This window comes from Anas acuta, chromosome 1 (assembly GCF_963932015.1).
Source record: "Anas acuta chromosome 1, bAnaAcu1.1, whole genome shotgun sequence".
Classification (NCBI taxonomy): domain Eukaryota; kingdom Metazoa; phylum Chordata; class Aves; order Anseriformes; family Anatidae; genus Anas; species Anas acuta.
In genome coordinates, this window is record NC_088979.1 from 118,047,559 (window position 1) to 118,075,391 (window position 27,833).

Genomic DNA, 27,833 nt, shown 5'->3' on the forward strand with positions numbered 1-27,833 from the left:
GTGGAGGTTGGCTGTCAGCCACCACCACCTGCACACTATGTATATATAAATAAATATGTGTATTATATGCATATGTAATATGTATATATTTTAAAGCGGTTCCTGAAGCTGGGAGGCCAGTATCTGCCCGCCCAGGTGCGGAGGAGGAGGAGGAGGCGGGGGCGGGCGGCAGGGAGGGGACAGGTGGCACGGGAAGGGGAGGACCCGGGCCAGACCCGGCCGGTGCTGGAGGAAGAGGAGGAGGAGGAGGAGGAAGAAGAAGCCCCGCCATGGCCCTGCTGCCGGCCTGCCTGCTGCTGGCCTGCCTGTCGGCCGGTGAGTGCAACAGGGCGGTGGGAAGGGGGCTGCCAGCCTCCCCTTCCTCCCCCCCCCCGGCACACTTTGGGGCGAGCGGGCTGGGGCTGGGGGCATGGGGTCGCCCCTTTTTGCCCAGTTTGGGGTTAGGGTGGCCTGGCCCCGGTCCTGAGCTTTTCTTGGGGTAGGGCGGAGGAGCAGTGCCCGGCCCAGCAGGGCGCACGGGCTGGTTTCGGTGCCCTAAAGGTGCGGCCGGCTCCCGGCCCAGGAGGAAGCGGCCTCGCCTCGGGGCAGGGAACAGGCACGGGGGGAGGGCTCTTGCACCTCGGCCACATGGGGTCTGGGAGCTTGGGATCTGCTTTTGGGGACCGAAACCATCGCTGTGCCTCCGGGATTTGAAAGGAGCCCTTTCAAACAGAGCTTTGGTTTCAGTAAGTGAAAGTTACACAGGGGTTTTGCTTTTCCATGAGCCTCAGCAGGTCACAATTCTTATGGGAAAGATCCTTTTGGTTGCCGCCAACATCAAGGTTTTGAGGGTTCGGATTTTGGTTTGGTTTCTTGTGGTTTCCCACACAGATCCTGTGCATCAGCTGCTTCACAACAAAAGCAGAAACAAAGTGCATTAACATACAGTGCAATTAAACAAGAGCCACTGCAAGTAATCACCAGCCCTTGTCTTGCTACAGCACTGTAAAAACTACATTAGCCTTGCTTTTGCTGGAATTCTGCACAGCTGCTGCTATTTCTGTATTTAAGTGTCTGTGTGTATATTTTATTTTTCAGAAAAGCCTTGAACTCAGAGTTTACCAGGTCCTCTCTGTGTTCACATAGCATTTTTTTTTAGCAAAAGAGCTCTCTGTGCTATGCTTCGAGTTGGCTGGCCAAGAGTCTTACTGCAAGCTAGAAACTGAGCAAGCAGTGCACTGCCAGTATCCTACTGCAACGACTTGTTGAGGCAATGCTGCACCTCCAGCTATATGGTTTCTACCTGGTGGAAACTGCCTGGAGCATACTCCATGCAGTCTAAGAGGACAGTGGAAGAAGGATGCTTTCAGATGCGATCCAGATGTTATTATATATTCCCTTATCCCTGTGCTTATCCTAAATATATGGAATAAAGGGAAAGACTTCGAATACGCAATACAAATCAAGTGCTTGTTCGTGACCCTTTTGGTTGGTGCCCTCCAGACCTCAACCTTTCCTTCCCTCCTTCCCTGCTGTCATGCTCCTCAGTCAAGAAAGCACCTAGCATAGTACTATAAGCCGTGCCTTGTTCTCTGGGATGAATTCCAAACAGGGCATCCTACACTCACTCTGCGCTGTTTGTATTGCCTTATCAAAGGCTACTGGTGATAACTTCACTATTGTTTATGACAAGCACAACTTACTCTATTATCAAAGTTTAAACAAGATAGAAATGTCTCTGGAGTGTGGCTAAAATAAAGCATAGCTTATGGGAAACTTCGTAAAAACTTGCTCAGTGGATGCTGTTGCTTGGGTAGAAAATGCTGTGGAAGTTTCTGTGAATGAGTTCTAGCCATGCACAACAACAGCTTCGTTAAAATGAGGTGTTGTAGATGCCCGTGTGAGGTAAAGAGAAGCGTTATTTCAGTTGTGGGTCTGGTCCAGAGTGAAAGTTGTGATGTGATGTGTGCTCCTGAGGGCTGACTGCCTTCTGTTTTCTTGTTTGCAGGTTGTCTCTCCCTGCTGGTGACCGTGCAGGATACTGAGCGTTACACCACCTTATTTGCCAGCATCATCCTCAAGTGTGATTACAGCACCTCAGCACAGCTGCAGGATGTCGTGGTGACCTGGCGCTTCAAATCCTTCTGCAAGGACCCCATCTTCGACTACTACTCAGCCTGTGAGTGTCAGGGGTGTCCTCCAAAAACAATGGAAAAAGAAGGGGCAAATGGAGATTTTCAAATGGAAAACAAGGGGCAGGCAGACTTACACGGGAATACAGGCTTTTGACCTCTTCCTAACCACAAGCCAGGTCTGGTTGGTGGTATTTCCCCAGGCTCCAAGAAAAAGAGGTTATGTCTGTGATTTTCTCTGCAATGTCAAGGCTTTATGATCCTGTTTCATAGAAACCCCAGCCAAATCAGTTCATCTGTCCTCCTTGTCATCATACCAGCAGGCAGTGAGATTCAGCTGTGTTTGACACATCTCAAACTTGGCAGCCCCTCCTGCTTCTGCTTATTTGAAAGCAAGGGTCCCACAACAGGTGGACTTGATGATTCCATGATGGGGCACAGGGTTGGAGCTAGAGTCCAGTTACTGGGTGTTACTGATTTTAGGAAGAAATACATGTGCTTTGGAGGGCAGAAAGACTTCTAAGTGATAGCATTTAGTACCTGCAGCAGCGCTCCACATTCAGACATTGTGGTGTGTGCAGCCTTGTTTCAGGGATGTTTATGGTTCTTAAGATGGTAGGTTTAAGACGGTCAACCTTAGCTTAATTTTGCCCTTAAAAATGAATTCACAATTTGTCCTTTCTTTTCTTTCATTGCAAACAGATAATGCTGTCTGAATGCTGTCTCCTCAAATCTCAGCTCCCAAATGCCTGGCTGTTAGATTATAACATGAATCTCTCAAGAGAGAGACAGAAATTGCCTCTAGTCCTCTGTTAATGCTGTTGGGCTTCTCCACATAATCCTGAACTGGATTGGAACCCAGATGATGGGTTCTTTTTTGTCTTTAGAAGCCCCACAACATGTAATGGCATACAGGAGGGACAGGGAGATAATTCCTACAGCAGTTCATGTGTGTCTAGATACTTTGTTTGGTAAACACACTTATTTTATTTATTCCTTATATCCTTATTACTTTATATCCAGATTATTGGTTTTATTCCAGTAGTCCTGGGAGTTCTGTGATTTTTTTCCTTGCAGTCTATCTTCACATTGGTACCTGCCCTCTTCCCTACCATTATTAGCTTCTTTCCATTGTTCTTTCTGTTGTGAGCACATGAGCTATCTCCACTGCAGCTCCTACATTCTCAAAACCTGCCATTCCTGTGGCTCTACCTCTTTTTGCTTTTAAGCACCCCAAAGCAACGTATCCTTGCTGTTTTGAAGCCATGCTTTCTATTACTGAACAAAAGCAAATGCACGCACATTCAAGAGTTTTCAAAAAGTTTTCGTACTGCTTACCAAGGGGATAAAAAAAAATAAATTTGAAGTAACTTGGCATCTTTTCTGGTGATGTGTTTATAGCGTACCAGGCCGGTTTAGCTCTTGGCCAGGACCCTTCTGATGACTGCAACGACAGCCAGCGGAAGGTGCGCGTTGTCATCCAGAAATACGGACAGAATGAGCCTGTGCTGGGTGTGGACTACCGGCAACGGAAGATCACCATTCAGAACCGTGAGTGGCTTGGCCTCACAGGCAGGCAGTGAGCTCAGTAACTATCCCATAGCTGGGCCTATTAAGTGATGAGAAGCATAAACGTGGCTAATGCCATCTGTGGCCATACGTACTCTGTGAGGTGGCAATGGAACAAGAATTATGAAGGGCTAGCTCCCTTGTACCCAGCTGGCCCAAGGGTGCTGGGGGTATTACAAACTAAGGCTGAGTTGAGGATGTCTGAGCATTTCGCTGAAGGGCAAAGGTAAGCTGAGGAGTCCGGAGCCCAGAAAACAGTTTTCCTCTAACAAGTACTGCATAGTTGTCCACTCCATGCTGCCCCTGGAGCAATAGCTGTTGCTACTGCCAGGGAGCTACTGGGATGTCTGACCTAATGTGGACCGTGATCTCTGTTCCAAAACCAGTGTTGGCAGCATCCGTTTTAGCACCCATCACCTGGTAGCACTCTGGTATTTTCATGGCACAAAGAATTAGCCCCACTTGTAAGTATCGTTGCCTTCCAGCAAGATGAAGAGAAAAGAACTGGCAGTTACTGCTATTTACAGAAGTTCTCAGTGGTCTCAGAGGGGATTGTCTGAAGGTGATGGCTGCCCTTGGGGAGAGGGGAGATACAGTACTAAATGTTGGCTGCAGGCAGATGACCCTCCTAGAGTGGGGTCTGAAAGTGTGAGTCCCAAATAGTCTGCTGACCTCTCAGTCCTTTTTCCACAGGGGCAGACCTTGTCGTCAGTGAGGTCATGTGGTGGGACCATGGCGTGTACTACTGCACTGTGGAAGCACCAGGAGATACCTCAGGCGATCCAGACAAAGAAGTTAAGCTAATTGTGCTGCGTAAGTGCCAGTGCTCTGTTGCCTGGGTAGCAGATATCTCCTCCTGTCCGCTTCCTCTCCACCCAAAGATTTCTCCAGTGGTGGAGAGGTACTTTGTAATTTTCTGCGCCCAGGTACATAAGGATCCTCTTTCTCTCTCTGTTTCTCCCACAGACTGGCTCACAGTACTCCTCATCGTCCTCGGTGGCCTCATCCTCCTCTCGCTGATAGGAATATGCTGGTGCCAGTGCTGCCCCCAGTATTGCTGCTGCCACATTCGGTGTGTCTGCTGCCCAACCCGGTGCTGCTGTAATGAGGAAGGTGAGGCACCAGCAAATATGTCTGTTCATGGCTTCTGTAAAGAGAAACGCCTGAGACACAGCTTGCTCAGTTCCACTTTCTCCCTCCAGTTCATTGTCCGTATAGACTGAGACATTTATTTGGGCAATGTAACGTTCATAACAACTTCATTTGAGACTAGAGACAGAGAGAGAAAGGGAGCTAGGGATGTGGATCCCATCTTGCACCTCCACGTCCTACTTTCATGAGTTTGTCCCCACTGCCACCTCATTGCCAGCTTTGCCCATGTCATCCAGGGCATGGTCACTGGCCTTTCGTGAGTAGCTCAAGACTGTTTTCATCTGTTTTGTGGTTCTCATGCCTGTGCACACGAGGAAGGCAAACAAATACCTTGTCCTTATTGTGATGTTACTCTCCAAACTGGCCTAATCTTGAAATGTGTTGCTCCGAGAGGTACTTGTATAACAATTGGATTTTTGTTTCTTATTGTCATTTTCGGAGATACCTCTTTCACGAGAAAAAGTTGTTTTTTTTTTTTTTTTTATGGGGGGAAGGAAGTGAGAAAGATGGTCTGTTGTGGTAGTCAACACTGCAAATGCTTTCTGAAACTTATCAGCAACACAAGGTAGAATACCCCCGCAGTTCACACAATTTGATAGAAACAAAATGCAGCAAATGCATTTACGTACCACTGAAATCATCAGATTCTTCCCTGGATGCTGCAAGAAGATTTGTGAACAAGGAGCTGTGTTTCTGGTTTCCTTTTAACTGCAAAAGAATTACTTGGTATACCTTGGGTGTTAGTAGGCTTTCTAAGAGCTAAAAGAAGCACCTGTGAGAGGTTTAGATGGAAGTTTAATCTGTTTAGCCTTTGCAAAGAGCCACCAGACTATCTCATTTGCTAAAGGCAAAACCAAACAAAATGCTTTCTGAGGCTTTATGGGCTGTCAAGTGAAACGTATGATGGTGAGGACGCTAAGCAAATTTGGCAATGAAATTACTTTCCATGAGGGGAGAGAGGTGATAGAGATGAAAGACTCACACCTCCAGACTTCCTAGTTTTCATCAAAAAAGGATTCTGAAAACACATGAGCTTTTTTGGAGGGTTTTCTTTTCTGTAGGAGATGATGGCGTGCTCCAGGGTGATGCTTTTGTCTTGCCTGCCTCCTGCTTAGGATAAACATGAGATTCTTGTGCGGTTCCCAAAACCTCACCCTGCTCACGAGAGAAGGTACAGGTTCAGCCTCCTTGACTGGCTGCTGGATTCTGTGACTGCGATTTCCATCCCAGATGCCTGCCCTCTTTATCATCCACTTTGCAAGGGATCCTTGTGATTGCTCCCTTGCTTTAGTGCTCCTTCACTTCATCCTGCATCTGACTGACTTTTTGGCCTTCAGGAAATGAATTGGAGACTTAAAAAACAAAAGAAGATTGATATGGGAAGCATCTCAAAAACCAGTCCTGAGGCGTAACAGTTCCACACAACTGAAGAGAAGGCAAAAAAATTCTCAGTTAAATCTTAGAATTTAGAATTTCTTAGAATCTTAGAATTGGTTGATTTCTTCCCACTTACTGGCCACTAGAGGGTAGCCTAGGTCTGCTGAATGGGCATAGTAATGACACTGAGGCAAAGTAATTCTGGATGTTTTAAGTCAGGTCATCAGCTAACGTGATTTTGAACCTAGTAATAGAAGTGATTTGTTTGGGTAATTCAGAATTGGTGTTACAGAAATATTAAACATGCCCCAGGGGCAAACCAATTATACTCCTCATGGAAAACTCTGTGAAAACTCTGCTAGTACAGATACTGTGGTAAATACTTGTTTGACCTCCTTCTGTTCCTATTAGTTCCTTTTCTTCCATGGACTTCTCCTACTAATGAATTGGTGCACAAGGATGTATTTGCACTAGAGTCTGAATAAGTTGGAAAGTAATTTTTTTAGAATTGGATTATTGTCCTGGCAGCTGTAAAGTCTGTCAAAGGTAAAGAACAAACTCTCTGCAGGGAATGGGTGGAAGAAGCAACAAAACATCCTGCCAGAGTTTTTCAGCAGGTATGTTTTAGAACTAGGGTGAAGATAAATATGTTCACAAGCACTTTAGAAAAGAGATCTGTAACTTTACCTCCATTTTTTAAGGGAACCAGAGTGCGTAGTTCAGTGAGTTCCAGTATCAGTTTCAAACTGGAAGGCAAAGTGTCTGGAGGACGAAGAGAAGATGAGGTTATTGGAGGAAGTCTAGGATAATTCTGCATTTATTCAACTGTAGGGATAGATCAGAGAATCACAGGCACAGAACTACTTTGGTCCTAGCAAGTGCTTTCATACCCTAAGGAGGAGAACCTGCAGTGCAGTTATCCCTGTAGTTGCTGAGCCTTTCATTGCTCAGGCCAGACTGCATTCAAAACCCAGGGATGTGCATTCAGCAGGTGCTAGAACATTCCTCAAGGTGATAACCAGAGGGCTGGGAGAAGAACAGATAAGGCCTTTCTCTTCCTTTTATGCCTCTTCATTTTGTTTTCCCTCTTCCTTCCAAGTTTAAAAGCTGAACAGGAGGAGAATCCCTTGGGGGAAAAAAAAGTAATGATTGAATTTTGACATAAAATTATTGAAAACTGCTACCTTAGGCCACACTGCTTTGAAGAAAAATCACAGTATTTGGATTAAACCCCCTGAAGCCCCCAGCTGTGTAGTTCGCTCTGTTTGGAGCCAAGCTGCAGAGGGGGAAGTAGCATGGAGTGAAGAACAAAGTGGAGCTGCACGAACTGGGGGGACAGGAAAGGCTGTGTGGAGAGGCATGGTCAGTCCCTGTTATGCCACAAGTGATGCTCCGTGTAAATTTAGTGAAACTGCTGACGGAAGGCATATGTACCATCTGTTTAAGAAATGAAGTGCCACGTGAGATGAAGGGAGGAGTTGAGACCCAAAGAGCACGCAGTCTAAATGTTGCTTGCCACAGATGAACCCAGGGGGCAGAATTAATTGGAGCTTAGCTGTAGCCTGGTTTCTTAAAGAAGGAAGACTTATGTAGTCAGCCTGTCTGTCCCCAGTCTCTTCCCCTCCAGTAACTTTTAATTTTGTCAACTTCAGCCAGATTTATCAGAGGGACATATTTAAATTTGAGACATATTTAAATGTCTCAAAGGCAATTACATTCCTGTCTTCTGAAATGTGTGGGCAAGAATGTGCTTTTAGTGCCTTACAGGAGAAGAGGCTGCAGTGAAATTCTGCCTCTTCTGAGGCTTCAGAGAAGCCATTTAAGAGAAATTTTGCAGAAGTCCCAATTACAGAAAAGTTTCACAGAGTAGTGAAAGACAAACCATGCAGAATTGGGCTTTGTAAGGTCTGGGGCTTGCAGAATTTCCTGGTACTCTTGAGTTTTGATTGTACATGGTGGAAGGAGTAAGTTTCTTTAAGATGTTTTTAGCTATTCTCCCCCCCCCCCCCCCCCCCCCCCCCCCCAAAAAAAAAAAAGCATCAATGAATGATGGTTTTGAAGACAGAGGTGGTAGGACTGTCTCTGTAGGGGTGAGATGGAAGTATTGAAAAGGTGAAGTGGGATTGGAGCCTTGGTGTAGGGCTCTGGAGTTAGTGGTAGAAAAATAGCGAGGGAGAGGAATTTCCATAGAGTTTGCTCTTTGGTCTCACAGGACATTGCAGCTGAGAATAGGAAATTTAGTTTGTTCACTAATTTGACCACACTGTCCAAAGCGTTTAAGTTTAGCAGTCATGCTGAGGTAAAACAGAGAGACAACAAAAGCAGTTGAAAAACTAGACAGGGAGAAGCTGGACAATGCATCTCTGAGTGCTTTGTGTGTGGAACAGAGAGGAAACAATTAAGGCTTCTGAGCGTGGTGTGGAAGATAAGATCTGGATAAAGCCTACATGAAGGGGGCAAGAAAGGTCTCATTTAGCTTTGGAGGACCAATGGAAAACTGAAAGAGTTTTAAGAGAGAAAAGTGTGCTATATGTCCTGCTGTCTGAGCTGTTATTTCACGACTTTCTACAACTGTACTCATAATGAGATGGCAGGCAGAAGCCCTGCATTTGGTTACGTGCTGTGTACTTAATCATAGTGCTATTTGTTCCCAGTTCCTGGAAATGTACCCTAAATGTCTGGCAGTAACCCTTTCCTTCAGTTTTAGGTACCTTTTTGAAGCCATACAACTTTGTGTTGAAATTTCCTATTCTTTATTTTTAACCTTTGTCACCGGTTGGCAAGAGCTTTTCATTCTGTGAATTTTACGTCCCCGATCACATTCAAAGGCTGTAGTCTTGTCAAGCAAAATGGCATGTGTACTGCAAGCTGGGCTAGGGGGAGTTGCCCTAAGCTTTCTTCCTCTTTTACAGCCCTGGAACGGCATCGTTTTGTGAAGCAGGCTCAGGCACTCGCGCCTTGGATGCCACCTAACGTGTTCTATGAAGGTGGCGACAGGAACTCGCAACTTTCCTCTTACCAGCTGAAACCTCTACTGCAACGAGGTGAGGTCACGGGCATCATTTCAGAGGGAAACCAGGATGAGAAGCAGGACAATTCTCAGGCAGGTTCAGCCGTGAGGCTTCATCCTCTCTCTTGCAGAAGTGAGAAAGATGTTCCTAGCACGACAGCTCTGCAACATCTGCTCTTTAGACTTGCCTGGGTGGATAAAGACAGGATATCTGTCTTAAGTGTCCTGCTAGACTCAGTGCCAGAGAAGTAGTTTAATGCTAACTAAGGCATAGCTTGTGCTACCCCACAGTGACTGCAGGGTAAATATACCCAGCTTATCTCCCTTCGTGTGGTAGAGGAGGGTACTGTCTCTTTGTTCTGCTGTGCTGGTCACGGTCAACTCCTTATAGCCAACATTGACATGACAAGAGAGGTGCAATTTGTTTGAGTTCTTATCAAATGTCTAGTCTTCGTATGATTGAGGGCAAACTCCCTCCCGTGCAATAGATCTAGCCTGCAAGTAGTGAAGAATAAAGGACTCGTTGCTGAACACGGAAGAACTTGCTAGACGTTCTGCCCCAAAATCCTACATCAGCGGTATATGTTTCTGCCTTAATGGAGGAGGAAAGATGAAGTATATGAAGCTGTAGAGAAATAAGTAATAAAATAACTTACTCATTTAATAATCCCAGAAAATTAGGGGATTTCAATATAATTGTAAGACAGAATGCACTGAGACTTCTGGAGGAAATGCACGTGCATCCTGGCAGAGTACAAGGAACAACTAAATTCCTCAGGCTGTTTCTTAGCATGTTTCAGGTCAACTTTGAAATTTTAGAGGTGCTGGGTGGATGGGAACTCTTAAGGTCATCTAGTGCTGGCTCTTGCTTACAGCAGGACTGACTCCAGACTCAGTCATATTAGCTGTGGCTTTGTCCAGCTGAGTCCTGGAAACCTGCAAGGATGGTGATTCCATGACCTTTTTGGGTAACTGTTCCAGAGCAGCACCAGCTTCCTAGTAAAGAAACGTGTGTGTTTATGTGCATTTGTATTACAAAAAAAAAATCTTTTGCAGTATTGATCCATATTACTTCCAGTTCAGTGAAATCTAGGAGGAAACACCGAACTTTCTCTAATGAAAAAAAAATATATATTAAGAAAAAAATGGTGTCAATGCTGTAGGAAAAAACACGTTCCTCTCTGAACACATTTCTTGGTGTTCTGGATGACTTTGATTTCTTGCCTCTGTGCTGCTCAAAACACACATCCTGGCTGCAACTTACCAGTTACTACACTTTACAACCGCCAAAGGTAAGGTGTAGTGCTTGAGTTTGAAGAGCTCTTGCAGTGAGGAAGAGAAGAGAGGCTCAGAAGGGATTTAGCCAAAAACATGAGTTTTTTTTCTTTATTGCTTCTCCTTGACTTGCTGCAATCCCTTGTGCTTTTACCCCTAGATGTGTCTCTGCACAACAGCCTTCCGCTGGTGCAGCCACCAGCTCAACTTGCCCCTAACAACGGTGTTCTGGACTACCTGGAGTCTGAAATCCAAAAGCTGAGCCTGTCGCAGCCCCAGCCACCTCCACACCAGCGACAGGCTGTGCAGCCCAGCCTGCTGTCCTCCCTGGGCTCCGAGGTGGTGCCGCGCAGCCTACCAGGACCTCCTCCTCCGCTCGCTGACCGCGTCCCCTCCTCCCATGGGGGCAGCAACTCCTCACGGCCACCCAGAGATGCCCGCAGCCCCAGGCATTGGGATTCAGCAGCAGAGAACAGGAGGGAAAATCGGAGGTGGCCCTTGCCGTCCAGTGGGGATTCTCGTTCCAGCTACAGTCGGGAGCCCCGGGACAGGCAGCGAGAGGATTATCCGCAGCGGCAGAGGACAGGCGGCTACACCAGCAGGCCCCAGCACTCCAGGCGGGATGCATCACCCCCCCGCCGGACTGAGAGGGGCAAGAGCAGCAGCAGCAGCTGCAGTTTCTATTCGGAGGAGCCCAGGGAGCGCCCCGGCCACCATCGTGGTGGGAGGCGAGAGTACCAGCAGCACGCCGGGAGGAGCAATAGCTCGGGCCACCGGAGGCACAGCTACTCTCCTCCGTCCCGCCGGGGCTCCTGGAGCTCCTCAGAGGAGCACGACCGCGTCCCGGTGACCAACCGCAGGCGGCGCAATCGGTCTCGGGACTGGCCAGAAGACAAACCCCCCAGTTACCGCTCGCTGGAAATCATCCCAGATCGGGGCAGCAAGCATAGGGACGGTGTGGGACTGCGGTCGGTGAGTCAGCTGCCCTTTTTGCCCTCCTGCCAAAGGGAAGAGCTGGGTTCTGGGGTTGGGAGTGAATGATTGTTACTTTCTGCAGCCTGTTTCCCTGCCTTCAAACGTGTGTTGCATGGCTCTAGTGTGTTTAGGGACAAAGTGAAAAGCTAAATAAAGTAGGTCCCCTATCACATCCCACAAAGGATGACAAGTTACACCCTCTCACTGCTGCCCCTACTTAGAGCCATTTGGGGTTCTGTGTGCTAGCATCAAGATAAGATGCCTGAAGCTGCATGAAATAGGCTTTTAAGATCATAGGTGGCTGTAGTGGTGGGAAACGCATGATCCTTCAGGCCAGGTGGGTGAGAGTGACTTCCTTGTTGCAGCTCCTGAGGACTGGATTTGCATTATATGGGCAGTGAATAGCTATTGTTCACATCTCATCGTGCCAGTTCACACTGGGACTATATTTCAGCCAGCATCTTGTGTGCAAGAAGCTTCATATCCAACTGCTAGCCTCTGAGATACCACATTCTCCCTTTAAAAAATTGATTTTTTTTAAACAAAAAAAAAAAGTTAAATGTCCATTACTGCCTACATGCAGTATTTTACCAGGTGGCAGCCTTCAAAAAGGGCTGCATTTTGCATATAACAATTTTCCCCTCTGAATTTTTTAAGGAAATGGAGCTCTAGAACCAGCTGGGATGTATGGGTGGTTTTGTTGTGGTGCTCAGAGCAGGTAGAAAGAAGCATGTTTTCCATCCGTCCTTCCTTGTTCCTGAATCTTTTATTTTCTCTTGCAGGACAGAGGGAGTTCCCACAGTGCAAGAAGCATAGTCATTTAATGCCACTGCTGAAAGAACTGGGATTCCCAGTGGACTCCTCTTAGCTTTTCAGCTATGTGTGTTGGAACGGCTGCTTTTAATTGAACAGGCAACCAGCAAACAAGACAAAAGATGAAGCTACTTCCCCTTAAACTTGTGACCCTGAAGAATTTATGTCTAGTGACCACGAAAGCAATATGTAATGCCTTTTTGTTACTGCTTTGATTTGGAGACTTAAGTTTTTAATGGGCTGTGATCCACTGAAAATTTTCTATTGGAAACAGTGGAATTTTTTAATAAACATTGTATTCCCAGACTTCAAAGAGAGACATCAGTTGCCTTCGTTAGGTACCCTGGCCCTACAAGGAGCCCAGTCTGTAGAATGCTGGTCCTTTGCACACCAGTTACTGGAGAATGACTCAGATAATCACAGAGCTGTGAAGTCACAGAACGCTAGAATAATTTTAAGTTGGAGGAGGCCTCTGGAGCTCATCTGATCAGGCCCCCTCAGAGTCTGGTGTAAGGAGGCACAACATCTCCTTTCATAAGCCCTCTGTTATACTTCAGAATACGTAACATTTCTGCTTCTGCCTGGCTATTCAGCATAGTTAGGCATTTACTTCCTTTTGTCTCTGGTAAGCCTCTCTCCCTAAAAGAAGAATCACTGTGACAGAAAGATGATAGAACGATATACAACTGCCTTAATAAGGGCTCACTGGCACAACTGAAAGTTGCCACCTTATGTGCCCTATATTGACTGAAATATCCTGCCCTACGTTAAGCTTAGACCTTAGTACCTATAGTGATGCTTGTTCTAACCTTCAAAGCAGACTTGATTTTATTTGTAAATGTAACAGGCTAAAATTTACCAAAGCTTGATTGTCCCCACAAGGACTGAGCAGGGTATGACTGGTGTCCCTCATATGGTGAACCAGAACTTCCTTCAGCTCTAGGAAGCATGACTTTGATGGTTGTATGCTTCCTGAGCCATCTACTCTTTTTTTTATGCGTTTTATGTTCTCCCTTTGCTCACTGTGCCATGTATTATATACATGGGGTGGGATAAAGGGCTCCGAAGAAGTCTTACAGTCACAATTTTTACTATTGTCTTCTTGATCTTTACCTCAACACACCAGTTTTGAATACATGGTGCATCTGATCTACAGCTAGGTTGCAGGGTTTTCTTATCTCCTACCTTGCAACCTAAACACAAGATTTCTCTGTGCTTTGAGACCAGCTGCAAAGGGGAACGGCTTGCCATTTCTCTTTGTGATTCATCCCTTGTTTTCATTTAAGATGTGCTGGAGAAATTGATGTTCTCTGGGTGCTGTAGTTGCATGCTGGCTGCTTCGACAGGAAACTGGCTTGCCAAAGGCACTTCTGGATTCAAGACTCGACTTGGCAAGGAGCTTTAGGAGCATCTTGTGAATTATTGTGTAACCCAGAGGCACAGAGATTGGCCAGTGTTAATCACTGTATCGCCCAGCTTATTTCCCAACCAGTGCCACACGGGACACTTTCAATTATTTGTTCTTTTATGTCCCTGTTACTGGTGCCCCTGGAAGACTGACTTGGGTGTGCTTTCATTTTGCCCACCTCCCTTTTTCCTTTTCTTTCGACAATGATGGGAAACATAATGCTAGAAGCAAGCACTCCTAGCTGGATATCTGATGCAGTTGCTGATTGACCAAAGGCTACAATGGAGAGCGCTCATTTTCCTAGTTTCTTGGCTGACAGTGCTTATTTCTGATGCCTTTCTATGGAGATAGAGCAGCAGGATCCACTAGCTTCTCGACCCAGCCTAAATGTCCAGGCTTCAGGGAATGCCCCTTTCTCCTTCAAGAGCAGAGCCTATTGGGACATCAGTAGTGATCCTGGTATGGTAGCACAGGGAAGAGTTTCCTTTCCTTAATGTTTAACCGTGTATAAGCCAACACATGTCCAGCAAGCTTTACTAAGAAAACCCAGATGATTGTGTGTAACAGCAGCAGTGGTTGAAGCGTGATGCACTAGTGTGAGCACGACAACTGCAGAGGTTGCATTTTTGTGATCTAAATACCATGAAAGAGCCTTCCATCGCTACTTGTCACCGTGGGCCCCATGCTTGTGCTAGGGTGACTAACTGTAGATTGTGTGAATTCACACAATTCGTGCTGTGTGAAAGTCTGAAGAGTTTTATCTTTATCATGATTGAGCTGCTCTTCAGTTACTTCGTTCACAGTTACAAAAATGTTAAACAAAACTCTTCAGGGAAAAGTGATTATATCTCAGACTTAATTCTGTGACCTAAACTGCAGACAGAAGTTGATTAGGTTTTCCAGCAGGGAAGCAGAAATGGTACCAGGTTTGCTAAGATCTGGTCCAGAGAATGCTGTAGTTCATAAAGCACCAGTTGGTGGGCTGTGAAACAATTAAAAAGGAAATCTATAAATGCATTCTTTGCAACTGAAAGCAGGCAGAAAAGCTGGAAGGAAATAGGCTACATTTTAAATGCTCATTTCTCTTTTTAATTGGCTATAAATGAAAGTCTTTGCAACAGCACTGCTCAATGCTATGTATATTCCTTTTTTTTTTTTCCCCAGTAAGATTACCAGATCTTTGACTTCTTTTTAAAAGAGAGATTGAATTGAGTAGGTCAAATACTACACACTGAAAGAAGTAATGGTAGGAAATGGCCTAGCCTCATTCTTTCTAGGCTGTAACTTACTAATGTTTAATTTTTTAGCCATTCCAAAGAGCTGATGTTCTCATGTCAGCCTGTTTGTGGTGAAAGAAATTGGCCATGTTTAGAGTTATTTTCACTGTAGGCTTTTGTTTCTTCCTGTCATGCAGCTGAAGGAACATACCTTTACCATAGAGAATGAATTTCCTTCATCACGAGTGCCTTGATAGTGCCACAAGAGTTATGATAATTAAAATAATAATGTAATGAGTGAGTGACCGTGACCCATGGGGCAGATAAGGACGCCCACGCTGCTTCTGTCAGCTGCTTTCTACCTCAGGCCAGAGATTCATCACAAAAGATTTTTTTTAAAGTAATAAATTATTTTTTCTTTGATTCAGAAAGGACTTGCAATACCTGGCTTTCTTGCTTATTTGCAGAGCACCCTGCCATTCCAGGATGCCATTCCAGGAACGGGGGGCAAGGGCTGCTGCTTGTGCAATCATTGATCTGGGCTTGGCAATTGCCTGTTTGGCAGTAGAAAGTGCTGAAAGGCCCAGTTGCTATCTCTGGGGTTGTGTTCATGATAGCGCTAGGTAAAGTTAGGCTAACTTGGTGGGGAGGGTAAGTTGCCTCGTGATAGCAAGCACAATGCGAAGCTCCACGGTTGTACATATCCCTACACGGGGCAGCTAAACAATCTTGGTATTACTACCTCGAGCAGCACATCAGTATAAAATACCCCTTTAATATGGTCAGAGACTGCCATTTGTTGACCTGACGTAGGAGAAAGATGATGTGATGTTAATTAACACCCATAGTAATAACTGCTTGTTGCAATTTCTGTTAAGTTTAATGCTTATAACGTGCCTCGTACTGGTGTTCTCAATGTTAGTGCAGCTGTAAGAGCAGATGGTAAATGTGTAGAGGCTTTTCAATGATTGCTGAATGTACCATTAAAATATAAGGGAACTTACAAATTGTTGCTCCTGTGTCTTCTTCCTAGACCATAAATTGCTTTTGAGTATTTTCACCAGAAGTGGAACTGGAAATTCTCTGTTCTGACTTCTGGAAATAAACTTCTGGAAATAACCGCGATAGACATTAGTAAGAATTTTCTGTTGCTATTTTTTGGACAAAAGTGCAATATGATTTTTCCATGTTTTTTTTTTTTTTTTTTTTTTTTTGTCAATGTTTGCAGTAGTTTCAGGAGGGTTTTTCATATATTCAGGAGTTTTGTTTTTTTTTTTAATTTTTATTAAAAAAAAAAAATCTTTTCACCAAGAAAGTAGGAAAATTGTCTGGGAACCCACTGGCAACCCTCTTGAATTGATGTGCCCTGAGGTGTATCGCTGACTTGGCTGCCCTGGCTGTGGTAGGGGAACGCTTGCTTTCTGACTGGGCCCAGTTCCCCGGGCAGCCTGGGGAGGAATTATATTTCCCCAGTCCATGTTTTGACAGCTGGCTCAGGTGCATGCCCATCTCGTCAGCCTGTGCAAAAATGTTTGGATATAGGGACATAGGGACAGAAGAACTGCGAGAGTGCTGCATGGATGTGTGCTCACCTGCATTCCTCAGTTGGTTAATGGATGTGTTGGAAACAGAGGGTGAAATATGGATGAGCGTAATAGCCACAAATAATTTGCATCTGTCAGTGCAGTGAGGTTATGGCATAGGCCTTCCCACAGGAGCAGCGGGAGCAAAATTCAGCCCAGCTCCAGCTCCTGTTATTGTGGAATTTGGTCAGCTTATGAAAGGGGCCTCCATGACATGGTTGCCTGAAAAGCAGGGGACTCAGTGACCCAGGAGCTGCCTTCCACGTCTCCTAGGCTCAGGTCAGACTGACCCTCCGTTACCAAATCCCAAAAACAGCAAAAGAGCAAATGGGGAAACAAAGCAGGACCTTTGACCCCTTGCTATCTCTATATTAGCTCTGCATAAATGCCGGTGTCTCAGATGAGCATCTACCTCAGCTTCGGCCTGAGAGAGAGAAAGCAGGACAGGTAAGAGCTGCACTGCCTGTTCTGGGTGGCATGGACTTTGTGACTGGTGTATGTAGGGTGTAGAGAAGCGAGTGGAGGGGGAAGAGGGTGGGAGTGCTTGAGCAACCTGGACTGAAGCTGAGTGATGGATGCTCCATAGGATGCTCATAGGAGGGCTGAGCCCATGGTAGGGATTACAGTTTGTGTTGGAAGATGTCTAACTTTTTTCACAGCTGCTCTCAACACAGGGTCTACAGGCTTTAAAGCAGGTAAGATCCCCTCTTTAGGCTCCTGGGAAGAAAATGTATAACTTTTGTATACAGAGGGAGAATCTGTCTCTAGGATTAACAATCAAGGGAGGGTGCTAATGGAGGAACTGCTGCCAGTTGGCAAATGTCTAGTGAAGATGGAGTTGTAACTTTTTGAGGTAATCTGTGCTTAGAAGGAGAACAAAATGGGAACAAACTGTCTTACTGTGGAGTAAGAGGGAGCGCTGACTAGTGCCGCTATCTGGAACAGGATTTAGCGAAGTATTCATAAGGAATAGGCTTGCAGCCTTCTTTTTGACATTGCAGGTCTTACTACTGCAATGTTTACTTCATGTTGTTCTGACATGTCATGCTGTAAGTCAGGCTGTAATCAGTTTTAACTTCTAAAAACCTTTCTAAGAACACTGTGTTTGAAAATCTTGTTTAGATGCAATGTAATCCTTTCGATGTACTAAGTACCAACTTTTCAAGAGTTCCTCTGCCTTTTTTAATAGACAAAAAGATGTTGGATGAGGCTGAAGTTTGTACTTAGTCCCTTCAAAAAATGTGTTCTGCCTGGGTTGCCAGCTGATTCACCAATCACAGCGTGGAAAAGAGAAGAACCTGGCTGAGTCTTTTCTAGCTCAAGACAAAATACTCCGATCGTTGGCTCATTCATATCATTTTATATGAAGCACTGACTAACACAAGATTCCTTAGAGCCATTTGCAAAAGATCAAACCAAAATTCCCTTAATAGACTTTTTGCAGTTGTACCTATGTGTAGAAGAAGTCTATTCTGATCGCTGCCAGTTTTGTTTGCTCAAATACTGAAACAAGGAATTTTAGTTCTCTTATTAAAAAATAATAATAATAATTATTATTATTATATATATATATTTATAATTAAAAAGTGATTGTAACTGTCACAGATTCCTTGGAACTCTGAAAGTTATCATTCGTTGTGGATATGTGCTATTATACAAATAAAAGAATACTTTTCTTTGTACAATCTTTTCCTCGCTCCTTCAAAAGAAATGCACCAAATGATCATTCCTACTTTCTTTTTCATTTATTCATTAGGTTTGTTGCACAAATGTGGTGTTTAACGGATGTGTTTTATTTCTCTGAAAACAAACAAAGCATTGTGCTGTGATTCCAGCAGGTCTCCAGGTGTGCGGGGCTGAACTGGGACCGCAAACCATGGTGCAATACAGGGCATTGGTGATAGCTCTGATCCTGCTCCTCAGCACCACCGTTCCCGGTAAGTCTGAAAAGCTTTCGTGACGTGTTTTAACTTGCCTTAGAGAAGTCTGTTCCATCCATAAGGTAAAACCATGAATTTATGGTGCTAGCTAAGTGAAACCAGACAGGAGGAGCTTGGTGTACAAACCATCTATCCCTGGTATAAATATTCTAGCACGTAAAGTCTATGACTCAGGTGCCCCCAAATTAGCAATGAGGTGCTGCTGGATGCTGCTAGAGCAAATCAAATTCTGGGGGAGGCTGTGAACCTGAGAGTTTCATGTCTCTTCCCATTGTGTGTGGGGGAAGACATCAGAGGGACTGGAGAAACCTCATGTTTTTTGCCTCCTCCTTTGCAGAAGTGCACTCAAAGTCCATCTTTGAGAGAGACCGTCGTGACTGGTTGGTCATCCCCGATGCAATTGCAGCTTACATCTACGAAACTGTGAACAAGATGTCCCCTAGAGTTGGTCAGTTCTTGGCGGATGCTGCCCAGACTCCAGTAGTTGTTGGGACCAGGTATGGAGAATCTGCGCTAGCATTGCAATAGCCGTGGGTGGAAAGGGAGAAGGAGTGGGAGAAAGAACAGATTAATGCACTAGAAGGAGAAGGAGACCCAAGGGGCAATGAATCAACCAAAGCCTGATGTGACTATAATGAAAAGCGAGGTTGATATGGCTTTGTATCACAGTGCAACCTCTTCCCAGGGATGCATATTGAATACAATACTCATGGGGATAGCACAGAGTGGTGCTGTCTGGGAAGGGCTGAGTACTGAAGGTGCCAGCAAACACTGGTGGCACTCAGTTCACAAAGTCGGCTCTACCTGTAAATACATATTCCTCAAAGAAGGGGAAAGAATTTCCTCCTGAAAGGAAAAGCAAGATGACCCAGGAGATACAGTTTCATCTAAGTCACAGGAAATACAGACTGCCTGTTTCTATCTTATGAGGCAAACCCCTCTAGGAGTGCTGAGGAGCATTGCACTCTCAATGAAAAAGGCAGTGTGAAAGAAGGGTAGTTTGATAACTACTGCAGAGGCAGACTGCCCTTACTCACATATGTGTATATCTTACCACATACGCCGTTGTCTCCTGCAGGACCTTCCTCATCAGAGAAACGACCAAACTCAGTTTACTGGCTGAACAGCTGATGGAAAAAATAAAGAACCTGTGGTACACAAAAGTGCTAGGCTACTAATCAGAAGATCAGAAGAAGACAAGTCAGTGTTTCCTGATGTAAGTTGGTAGCATCCTGCAGTGTCCTCTTCCCCCTGCCCCTTCTACGGACCCAGATCAGTCAATAACACAGAATCGATGCTCCTGTTAATGCCACTAGAGGGAACCCAGCGTCAAAGACCCAAGGATGGAAGAAACCTGCTGAAGTCTCCCCCGAAAAAAAAAAGTAATAATAATAATAAAAATAAAGCTGCTGGGCATGGGGAAGGCAATGAGATTGCAGAGCTCTTCTGTAGCCAAATCTTGAAAATTAATTCCTCCTGAATGACTTGGCTATTGACCTAATAAAAAAATTCTTGTTGTTACACTTCCTTAGGTTTCCTACTTGTATTGATTGTTATTAAATCACATTCACCTTGGCACCCCATTGTGCTGAGAACATAGCTGCGATTCGCAATAAGTTGTTGCAGGCTGTAGTAACAAACCCTGACAGTACAGGCACATTTAACTAAGCTCAGGCTCCTCTTGGTGGGTGGGGGAACAGGACAGGATGGGATAACTACATCTTTTCGGGTAGCCACAGCATGGCAATCATAACCTCACATCAAGACAGACAAGGGAGTGCTGAGTCCTACTGATTGGGCTCCTTGGTTAGATAAGAAGCAAGCAGGTGCACCTGCATCAAGTGTCTGAAGTGATTTCAAATCACTTGGGAAAACAAGTGCAGTAAACCAAACTGTGCCTCAGTTTGAGTAGGACTCTGAAAGCACGATTCATCATCCAAGCAGGGAGGGAGCCTTTCCAAAGGAGAAAGGAGGGGAAAATCCCTCAGTAGGTTCAGGATGGAGAGTGATCAGTTTATGAGATGGGCGCCTATGCCCAGAGCTGTTTTTGAAGACCTAGAAGGTCCTTGCCAGCCCTGTGTAACAGTGCCTTATCTCAGATACCCACGTTAAGTAAAGAAATCCACCTACCTGGTCATCAAGGAAGGAGAAACAAGTAGGCGATGTCTGAAATCACAGCGGGAGACCGCAGCAGAAGCTAAAACAAGACACTGCTAGTCACGAGATCTAGCAGTCACGGGCACATGTGCAGGGCTACTGCTCAGAAGGGAGAGCATTTCTACGGCTGACAAAAGGAGACTTGCCTAAAAACTGCAAAGCAGCACTGCTGTCCTTTAGGGCACATCTCTGTTTGGTTTCCACTCGCTGGGGTCAGAGTTACGGGAGTGTCACTGCCCATACTGCGGTCCCTGCTGGCTCTTGGCTTGTCCTCCCTCTTGGAGCAGCCCAGCACCTGCTGCTCCCTGACAATATTTCTAGGTTATCTGGTAATCAGCAATAAGTAAAGGAAGCAGGAAAAGGAGGAAAGCCCAAGGAGGAATTGGGAGACATTAGTGTTCAGCTGTCATGGACATATGGAAGAGAGCAAGGGGTGAAGTAAGTGACAGAGAGGAGGGAGAAGCAATAGACACTGAAGGAAGACAGAACAGCAATCTCAAGACTATCCCTTCCCCTAGTTGAGTCTGACTGTAGAAATGAATTCACATAGCCGACAAAAGGCTAAATAACAGACAACAGCTATATTTCATCCTGTATCTCTGCTCCAACCTCCCACTAGTGTTGGTGGAAGAGCTGCCCTGTCTCTACAAGCACAGTTCTAGCCTTGGATTTTACCCTGCAGTCCACAATTTACAACAGCATTTGACCTTGTCGAGAGACCAGGCTTTGCCATTGTCAAGCTTCAGTACCTGTATTGCTTGGGCAGCCTTATGATGGGGGAAAGAAAGTCCTAATTGAGCAGGAAGGCTTTCTTTGGCACGGAGCACTGGATCCTGAAAATGTACCTGTCCACTTTCTTTCTTATGGGTCAGAAAGACTTATTGGCAGCAGTACCTGATTCTCCAAAGTTTCCTGTTGTCCCACCCTCAACTTCCTCTTCTAAGGTCTCCCCTACAAGAGGAGTTTGCTTCAGCACAAACCCAAACATGCTCTAGCTGTTGTGCTGTTGGAGCTATTTGGCAGGCTGCAAATAATACAGCACAGTGGTCTTTTGGGCAAATGGTATTCCTACGTTTTAGGGGTTGTTTGTTTCTTAATTATTAGTTGGATCAGCTATTGATGTTAATTTGCACTTAACCAGTTGTCTTGAATAACAAATCTCTTTTCATATTTTCTGTGTCTCAGCAGGTATGTGGCATCATGCACAGCTGGAGTGAAATCAGTCCCTATGCAGAGCAGCAAGCTCTTTCACCTTCAGCTACTTCACCACTTTTGCAGACCTATTTTGCAGATTTCTTTATGGCTGCCAGTTTTGCTTAGACAAGTTCCGCTTCCCTGGTCACGCATGAATGTGCCACATGCATATATGAATTACAGTAATGCACCAGTACTGAGAAAAAGGCTTAGAAAATCGCAGTTTGTGCTGATAAGCATATTGACCACATGAAAAAAAAAAAAAAAGAAAAAAAAAAAGAAACTTCAGTCCTTTCTGCTACAGAAATAATTTTCTACCTGCTTGTTTTGCATGTCTGCTCAGCCTCTCTCTTTCTTCCCAAATGTAACCCTTGCAGGCAAAGCTCTGTAGCTTAAATCCACTCCTGCATTCACCATCCTGCAACTTCTCAGGACACGGCTTGTTCTCACTGCCTGGGCACTCCACGTGTATTTCCTTCTTAAAAGAATGAAAGTCATGGGTCTTATCAATATGTCCTTAGAGTTATGTGTCCTGGAAACTGATGCTTCTGACTTCTCTTTGTATGTGCTGCTAAAAAAAAATTGGTAAGGAAAAGTTTGGAAAGTAGAGGGGAATTCACCTTGTGTTTTGAGCTGGTTGTATTGCTTTGTCGATGCAAGCCGGTGTCACTTCTCTTCTGAATTGTGGCATAGCTGGAGCAGAGCAGCACTTGCTGTGAATTCCATGCTAAAACTGAAAGAAGTTTTTATATTTTGTTAAACACACATGTAACCTGTTCATTCCTCTGCAGTGTAACTTCCAGAAAATCTTAGCCAGCCACATTTGATATCTGATCAGTTTTGGTATACGGGCAAAACTGAATCAGCACGGAGATCTCTGATTCTCCCGAATCTCACAATCACTGAGTTATCTGAGCACTTGTGTCCTTTATAAGAAGTAAACAGAAAACTTCTCGGGTGGCTAATCTGCTGCATAATCTACAAAGTAGGACAATCTACGAAATAAAAAACCTGCCACTGACACTTGTGACCCTTTTATTCAATCTTTTATCTTTTTTAAAGGATTTTTTAATCTTTTGGCAAGTTCTTTAAAAGCAGAAACTAGCAGCTGAGATCTGGCACAGCATTCAGGCTGGGACTAGGTAGAAAAAATAAAATAAAAATAAAAGCATTTTATCCCAACAGGGATCCTGGGGCAAACTGATGGGACTGGTAGTGAAGGGGTCTTATATTTTACTCTCAAATTATTTCACATCTGCTCAGGGGGAATAAACAGCTTGATCTTAATCTGCCTGTAATTTCTTTGTAAAATAGAGGTGGAAAACGCTTCCCAGGCGATGCCTCTGAAAGTTCACTGAGTGCCCTGACTTTCTTGGAGAGACTTTGTGAGGAAAGTGTTTGCTTGGGTTGATATTCACGCTACAGAAACTTTCTTTGTGAGTAATCATCATTCACTTACCAGCTTTGGGAAGGCTTGTGGTATAACTGGTTCAACTGAATCCATTGAGACGAAACCTTCAGAGCTGTCCGTTTGCTGTCGTTTCTGAGAGGGATGAATAACACCTCGGGTGTTCCTGATCTCTGCAAAAAAAAAAACACCCTTTCTTGGTAAATACCTACATTGCTGAGTGGTTTATGCTGTTTTCTGTTGCTCAGCCTGCTGATGGCACGGAACTTTTTGCTTTTTTATGTACCCCAGCTCCCTTTACCTGCAGGACATGGCAAAATCACACCTTGCTGCCGACGAGCACTGCTGCGCGGGGGAGGGCTGACAACCAGCGGCAGCCCTTGGGGAGCAGCAAGCCGAAACACCAAATTTACCCCCTCCGACGCCCCTTTTTGCCACCTTTCTCCCCTCAGGGCTCGGTGGGCACGGTGTGTGTGTGTGTATATGTGGGGGGGGGGGGAGCCGCCAAGCCCTTGCGTGCCAGGCGCCGGCCGGAGATCACTCAGCGCCGCTCTCTCTTTCAGCCGCAGCCCGCTCTCCCCCGCCGCCGCGGCCGGCCCTGACTCAAAGCAGCACCGCTGCCGAGCTCCCTTCGCACGCGAGGCCGCCTCCCCCGGCCCCAAACCCGGCCCCAAACCCGGTCCCGGTCCCGGTGTCGGTCCCGGATCCGCCACACTCGGGTCCCGATGCGGCGGAGCGGCCGCGGCGCTCAGGTAGGGCTGAGGCGAGCAGCGCCCTGCGCCATGCTGGCCTCGAGGGGGGAGCGGGCATGGGGAGAGCGGGGTCAGAGCACGAGGAGGAGGAGGAAGGAGCGGTTCTGCCCCAATCTCCCTCCTGCTTTATGGCCAGGCTGGGTGGGGAGGACCCCCTGGGGTTGTTTCCACGCCGAAGTTGGGTTTTTGGGGTTGCGCTGCGAGGCGGGGGCTGCTTTCGGTTGGGTGTGACGGCGCTGTGGGGTGAGCGGGGAGCCCGGCCGGCCCCATAGTGCTGCATCCCGCTGTGTCTGCTTTGGGTTTTGGGGAGGACACAGGGCGAGGCGACTCCGCAAAGAAAAATGCTTCGAGAAGCATTTCCGTTTTCGCTATTCCAGACCTAAACAAGCACAGCTTCAGGGGCTGCAGGTGTGAGCTAACCGCCCTAGAGCTGTAGGATATCGAGGTGGCAGGGACCCACAAGGATGCCCTGAGAGTAGCTGAGATAAAACTGGCTTTGTAACATGCCATGAACACTGCGGTGTCAGCACAGGCCATCGCATCAGGTACCTCATCATGCCTCGTGGGAGGCCATGTCTCTGAAAATGGCGTTGCAGAGATGTGCCCTATAGCCCCGAGTGGCGCTGACTGTGCCAGCAGAATAAATACGCACAGGCGTAGCTGAGGCGTGTGTCAGCGAAGAGCACAGCTCTGCCATTTCCACAGCCACTTGCACCAGGTCTGCAGCAGCACCCCCAGCAAACCTGCTTCAGACACTGCGTTGGAGGCTGCTCGGGTCAGGGCCTGCAGGGGACTCTAAAGAGAAAACACGCAACTCATCCTTTGCAAACAGCTTTATTTTAGTCCTGGCTTTTATTTTTATGGTTTTTATTTTGGTCCTGGCTGCTCCCTTCCCTCCAGAGGTTCCCGTGTCCCTGGCCTATGCCAGGGACATCGCGCCGGGGTCCACAAAATGGCGCACGTGGTGCCGCGAAGGCGGCGGCGGCATCTGCAGGACCCGGCCGCTTTCTGTTGTGGTCAGTAAAACGCTGGGCTCTTCTTTTGCAAATAAAACAAACAAACAAACAAACAAACAAAAAATAGAAAGGCCTAGTCTTGTTAATAGTTAGATGTCGCACTGGTATTCTTAGTGTCATACTGTCTTTTTTGGGGGGAGGAGGGGAGGTGACGCTGCCATTGTTGCTGTGAGCTAATTCAGCATTTTCAGGTTTCCCGTTTAGAGCTTCTGAGCTGCTCTGCTCAGTGCAAAAGTGTGAAGGCTCTTGTGTTTCTCCTGTTTGGGTGTCAAAAACTGCTGGAGTTATGTGCAGGTGCTGCTGTTTTAGCTATTTAAGCAACTCATTGAGTCGTTTAGCAGGTAAAAGCTTGCAGTGGTTTTAGATTTAAAAGAAGCTTGTAGATTTCTAACAAAGTTGACTTGAAATTAGTTACATTTCATATGTAACAACTCTGGTAGATACCACCTGTGGGAGAGAATGCGAGTTTTATTTTTAGTTAACCATTCTACCAAATAACAGTTTGATACCTCAGATAAACAAAGATCTATTGTGTAAAACCAATGCTCACACGACATTTAATACTATAATATTTATTGAGAATCAGTTCTTCATCCAAAATAGTGCTGAAATGATTCCAAATGATTTCTTTTAAAAATGTGTCACATGAAAGTACATTTTCTTGCCTTGACCCTAGTGATGGGGCTGATCTGAATCTGCTCAGAAGAGGCTAGCACTGCAAATAGGGCAGCAAATACCAACTTTCAGCTTCCGTGTCTGTAAAAGCAACTTTTACCCATGTAAACTCTGTCCTCCTCCTCCTCAGCGACTTCTTACGAGCGGTTCGGTTTAATTTTTTTCCACTTGAATGGTGAGCTCCTTTTGCTTCATCACGCGTTATTGCCGAGGGTGCACTGGGTGACAGACGGAGGGAGGAAAAAAAACCCGTCTGCATCGCGTCGCCTCAGCGGGTGTCTGTAGCTTTTGCCAGCCCACATGCGGTGCTGGAAATAGGCTGGAGGCAATTGCCTTCGCTCAACCTGGAGAAAAATGCTTGTGGTGAAAGGCAAGATAGAAGAGTACCAGGCAGTGCTGCAAGTTTTTTGGGTGGCTCACTTGCTGCCAGCCCCATGGAGAGTTGGCAAGGCAGTACAGGCACTGCTAACTCATGCCATGACCAGACGTGGCATCAAAATCCTGAGTATGAAGGGTTTGGGTTGGAAGGGACCTTAAAGAGCATCTAATTCCAACCCCCCTGCCATGGGCAGGGACACCTCCCACCAGCCCAGGCTGCCCAAAGCCCCATCCAGCCTGGCCTTGAGCACCTCCAGGGATGGGGCACCCACAGCTTCTCTGGGCAGCCTGTGCCAGGGCCTCACTGCCGTCACAGGAAATAATTTATTTCTACAGTCTAATCTAACCCTGCCCTTCTTTATTTTAAAACTACCCTTTTTTGGTTTAGAAGTACTTCCCTGCTCCGCAAGCACTTGCTGCCACAGGGTGCGGATGTTTGTGGTGTCACTGCCATGACCCAGCAAGTGACAGAGCTGGCTGGCACAACCCAGCGAGCTGGCGCTTTGCTGGTGCTGGTGGCTGGGCACGGCCTCACAGCCCATCAACTTTCTTTTTAATCGGAGGTTTCTTTCCATTCCTGTTTGCAAAGAAAGCACGTGTGGTTTGAGGATAAACCAGCAAGTTCAAGAGCAAGGAAAAGGACTTTCTAAACAGATCTGCGTGGAATTTCATGATTTTCAACGCATTGATTGAGTTCTGAGGAGAAGTGAATTGCTACCAGTATGTGTTTTTTTTTTTTTGTCAGATACGTGTCAAGAACAGTCGACGTGTATTTGCTGGTGATCTAGACAATTGCCTGAGGTCTCCTCCAGCTGTGCTGCACTGGTAATGACACTGGCATTAAAACATGAGTCAGAAAACATGGTGACTTTCTTAAAATAAAAGGAAGGCTGCCTGTCTCTGTCCTGCCTGCCAACAGGAGCCGTTCTCCAAGACTGCAACCAGCAGCCATCAACAGCTCTTGGCAGACACCAACACTACGGCTTCTTACCGTGGCACCACGTGTGTCTCGCACACCAAATACACCCTACCCACCGTGGGGCAGGAGGCCCTGCTTTATTTTCTGGCCTCGTAAAAATGCAGGCACTGCTACATAAAGGCCGGGTTCAGCATGAGACAAATCGACAGCTGCTTGCTGTTGCTGTTCTAGTTTAATTATACATGTAAGACTGAAAACGTATAGTTGGGTCGTCGTTCACTCTGTGCAGCGTTTTGGAAATCCTGTTTTTATTGTAATCTTCCTTTTTCACTTCCTCTGGACCTTTTATTGATTTAGGGCAGATGCTATCCTATCAGGTCTTATGACAAATACAGATTTTATTTATTTATTTATTGAGATGCTTAGCTTCTCTTTCCAGCTCAGGCTTTCACGTCTGGCTGAAGTAAGCATTGTCCAGGGACGTGGCCCACGGAAGGCATCTGGAGAAGGGAGACCGAGCCTTCAAACACATGAAGCAAACTCCTGGACCACTGGTGTTTGGCTGGTAATGAACTGCCTTATAGCTGTGGATGAGGACACGTGTTTAGGACACCTGAGCTGCTTTCAGCTGGCTGGTTCACAGGATTGGTGTGGTTGAAGAAATGCCAGCATGCACTTTAGTGTCAACTTGCAAATAGCCCCAGTCCCCTGGGACTTGTTCATCCATCGCCATCACCTGCTGAATGGCAATTTGGGGAAGTTGTGGCCGATGCCATCAGGGAACTGAGCCCAGCAGCACAGCCCCGAGCATCTATTCAGATGCCTCTTGTCTTTGCGGGGGGCTGTGTAATTATAGGAGTTCCATGGGACCTCAGGCTGTTTGGAGATGAATCACTAGCATGAA

At 46.1% G+C, this 27,833-nt stretch overlaps 2 protein-coding genes and 1 long non-coding RNA gene across 5 annotated transcripts; 2 read left to right on the forward strand and 1 right to left on the reverse strand.

Moving 5' to 3' along the window:
* The first annotated feature begins 148 nt into the window (after window positions 1–148).
* On the forward strand, window positions 149–12,595 carry ILDR1 (immunoglobulin like domain containing receptor 1). Its single transcript, XM_068696976.1, has 8 exons — window positions 149–315; window positions 1,988–2,158; window positions 3,513–3,662; window positions 4,374–4,493; window positions 4,647–4,793; window positions 9,122–9,253; window positions 10,655–11,466; window positions 12,252–12,595. Exons 1-8 carry the CDS (start codon window positions 270–272, stop codon window positions 12,291–12,293), a joined length of 1,620 nt encoding a protein of 539 aa, XP_068553077.1. The 5' UTR covers window positions 149–269; the 3' UTR covers window positions 12,294–12,595.
* A 4,274-nt stretch (window positions 12,596–16,869) lies between these two features.
* Window positions 16,870–19,957, forward strand: LOC137863715 (apovitellenin-1). 3 transcript variants are annotated; one of them, XM_068697102.1, is made up of 4 exons: window positions 16,870–16,937; window positions 18,326–18,427; window positions 18,768–18,927; window positions 19,509–19,957. In XM_068697102.1, exons 2-4 carry the CDS (start codon window positions 18,367–18,369, stop codon window positions 19,606–19,608), a joined length of 321 nt encoding a protein of 106 aa, XP_068553203.1. In that variant the 5' UTR covers window positions 16,870–16,937; window positions 18,326–18,366; the 3' UTR covers window positions 19,609–19,957. The 3 variants fall into 3 exon arrangements, with proteins under 3 accessions (XP_068553203.1, XP_068553207.1, XP_068553216.1); XM_068697106.1 differs by having other exon boundaries at window positions 16,894–16,937; window positions 18,329–18,427; XM_068697115.1 differs by lacking the exon at window positions 16,870–16,937 and adding an exon at window positions 17,164–17,185.
* On the reverse strand, window positions 19,518–26,212 carry LOC137863728 (uncharacterized). The gene is made up of 3 exons (XR_011101081.1): window positions 23,491–26,212; window positions 23,241–23,362; window positions 19,518–22,514 (listed from the first exon to the last, which is right to left on the reverse strand). It is a non-coding gene; the product is annotated as an uncharacterized lncRNA (long non-coding RNA).
* Between the last annotated feature and the right edge of the window lie 1,621 nt (window positions 26,213–27,833).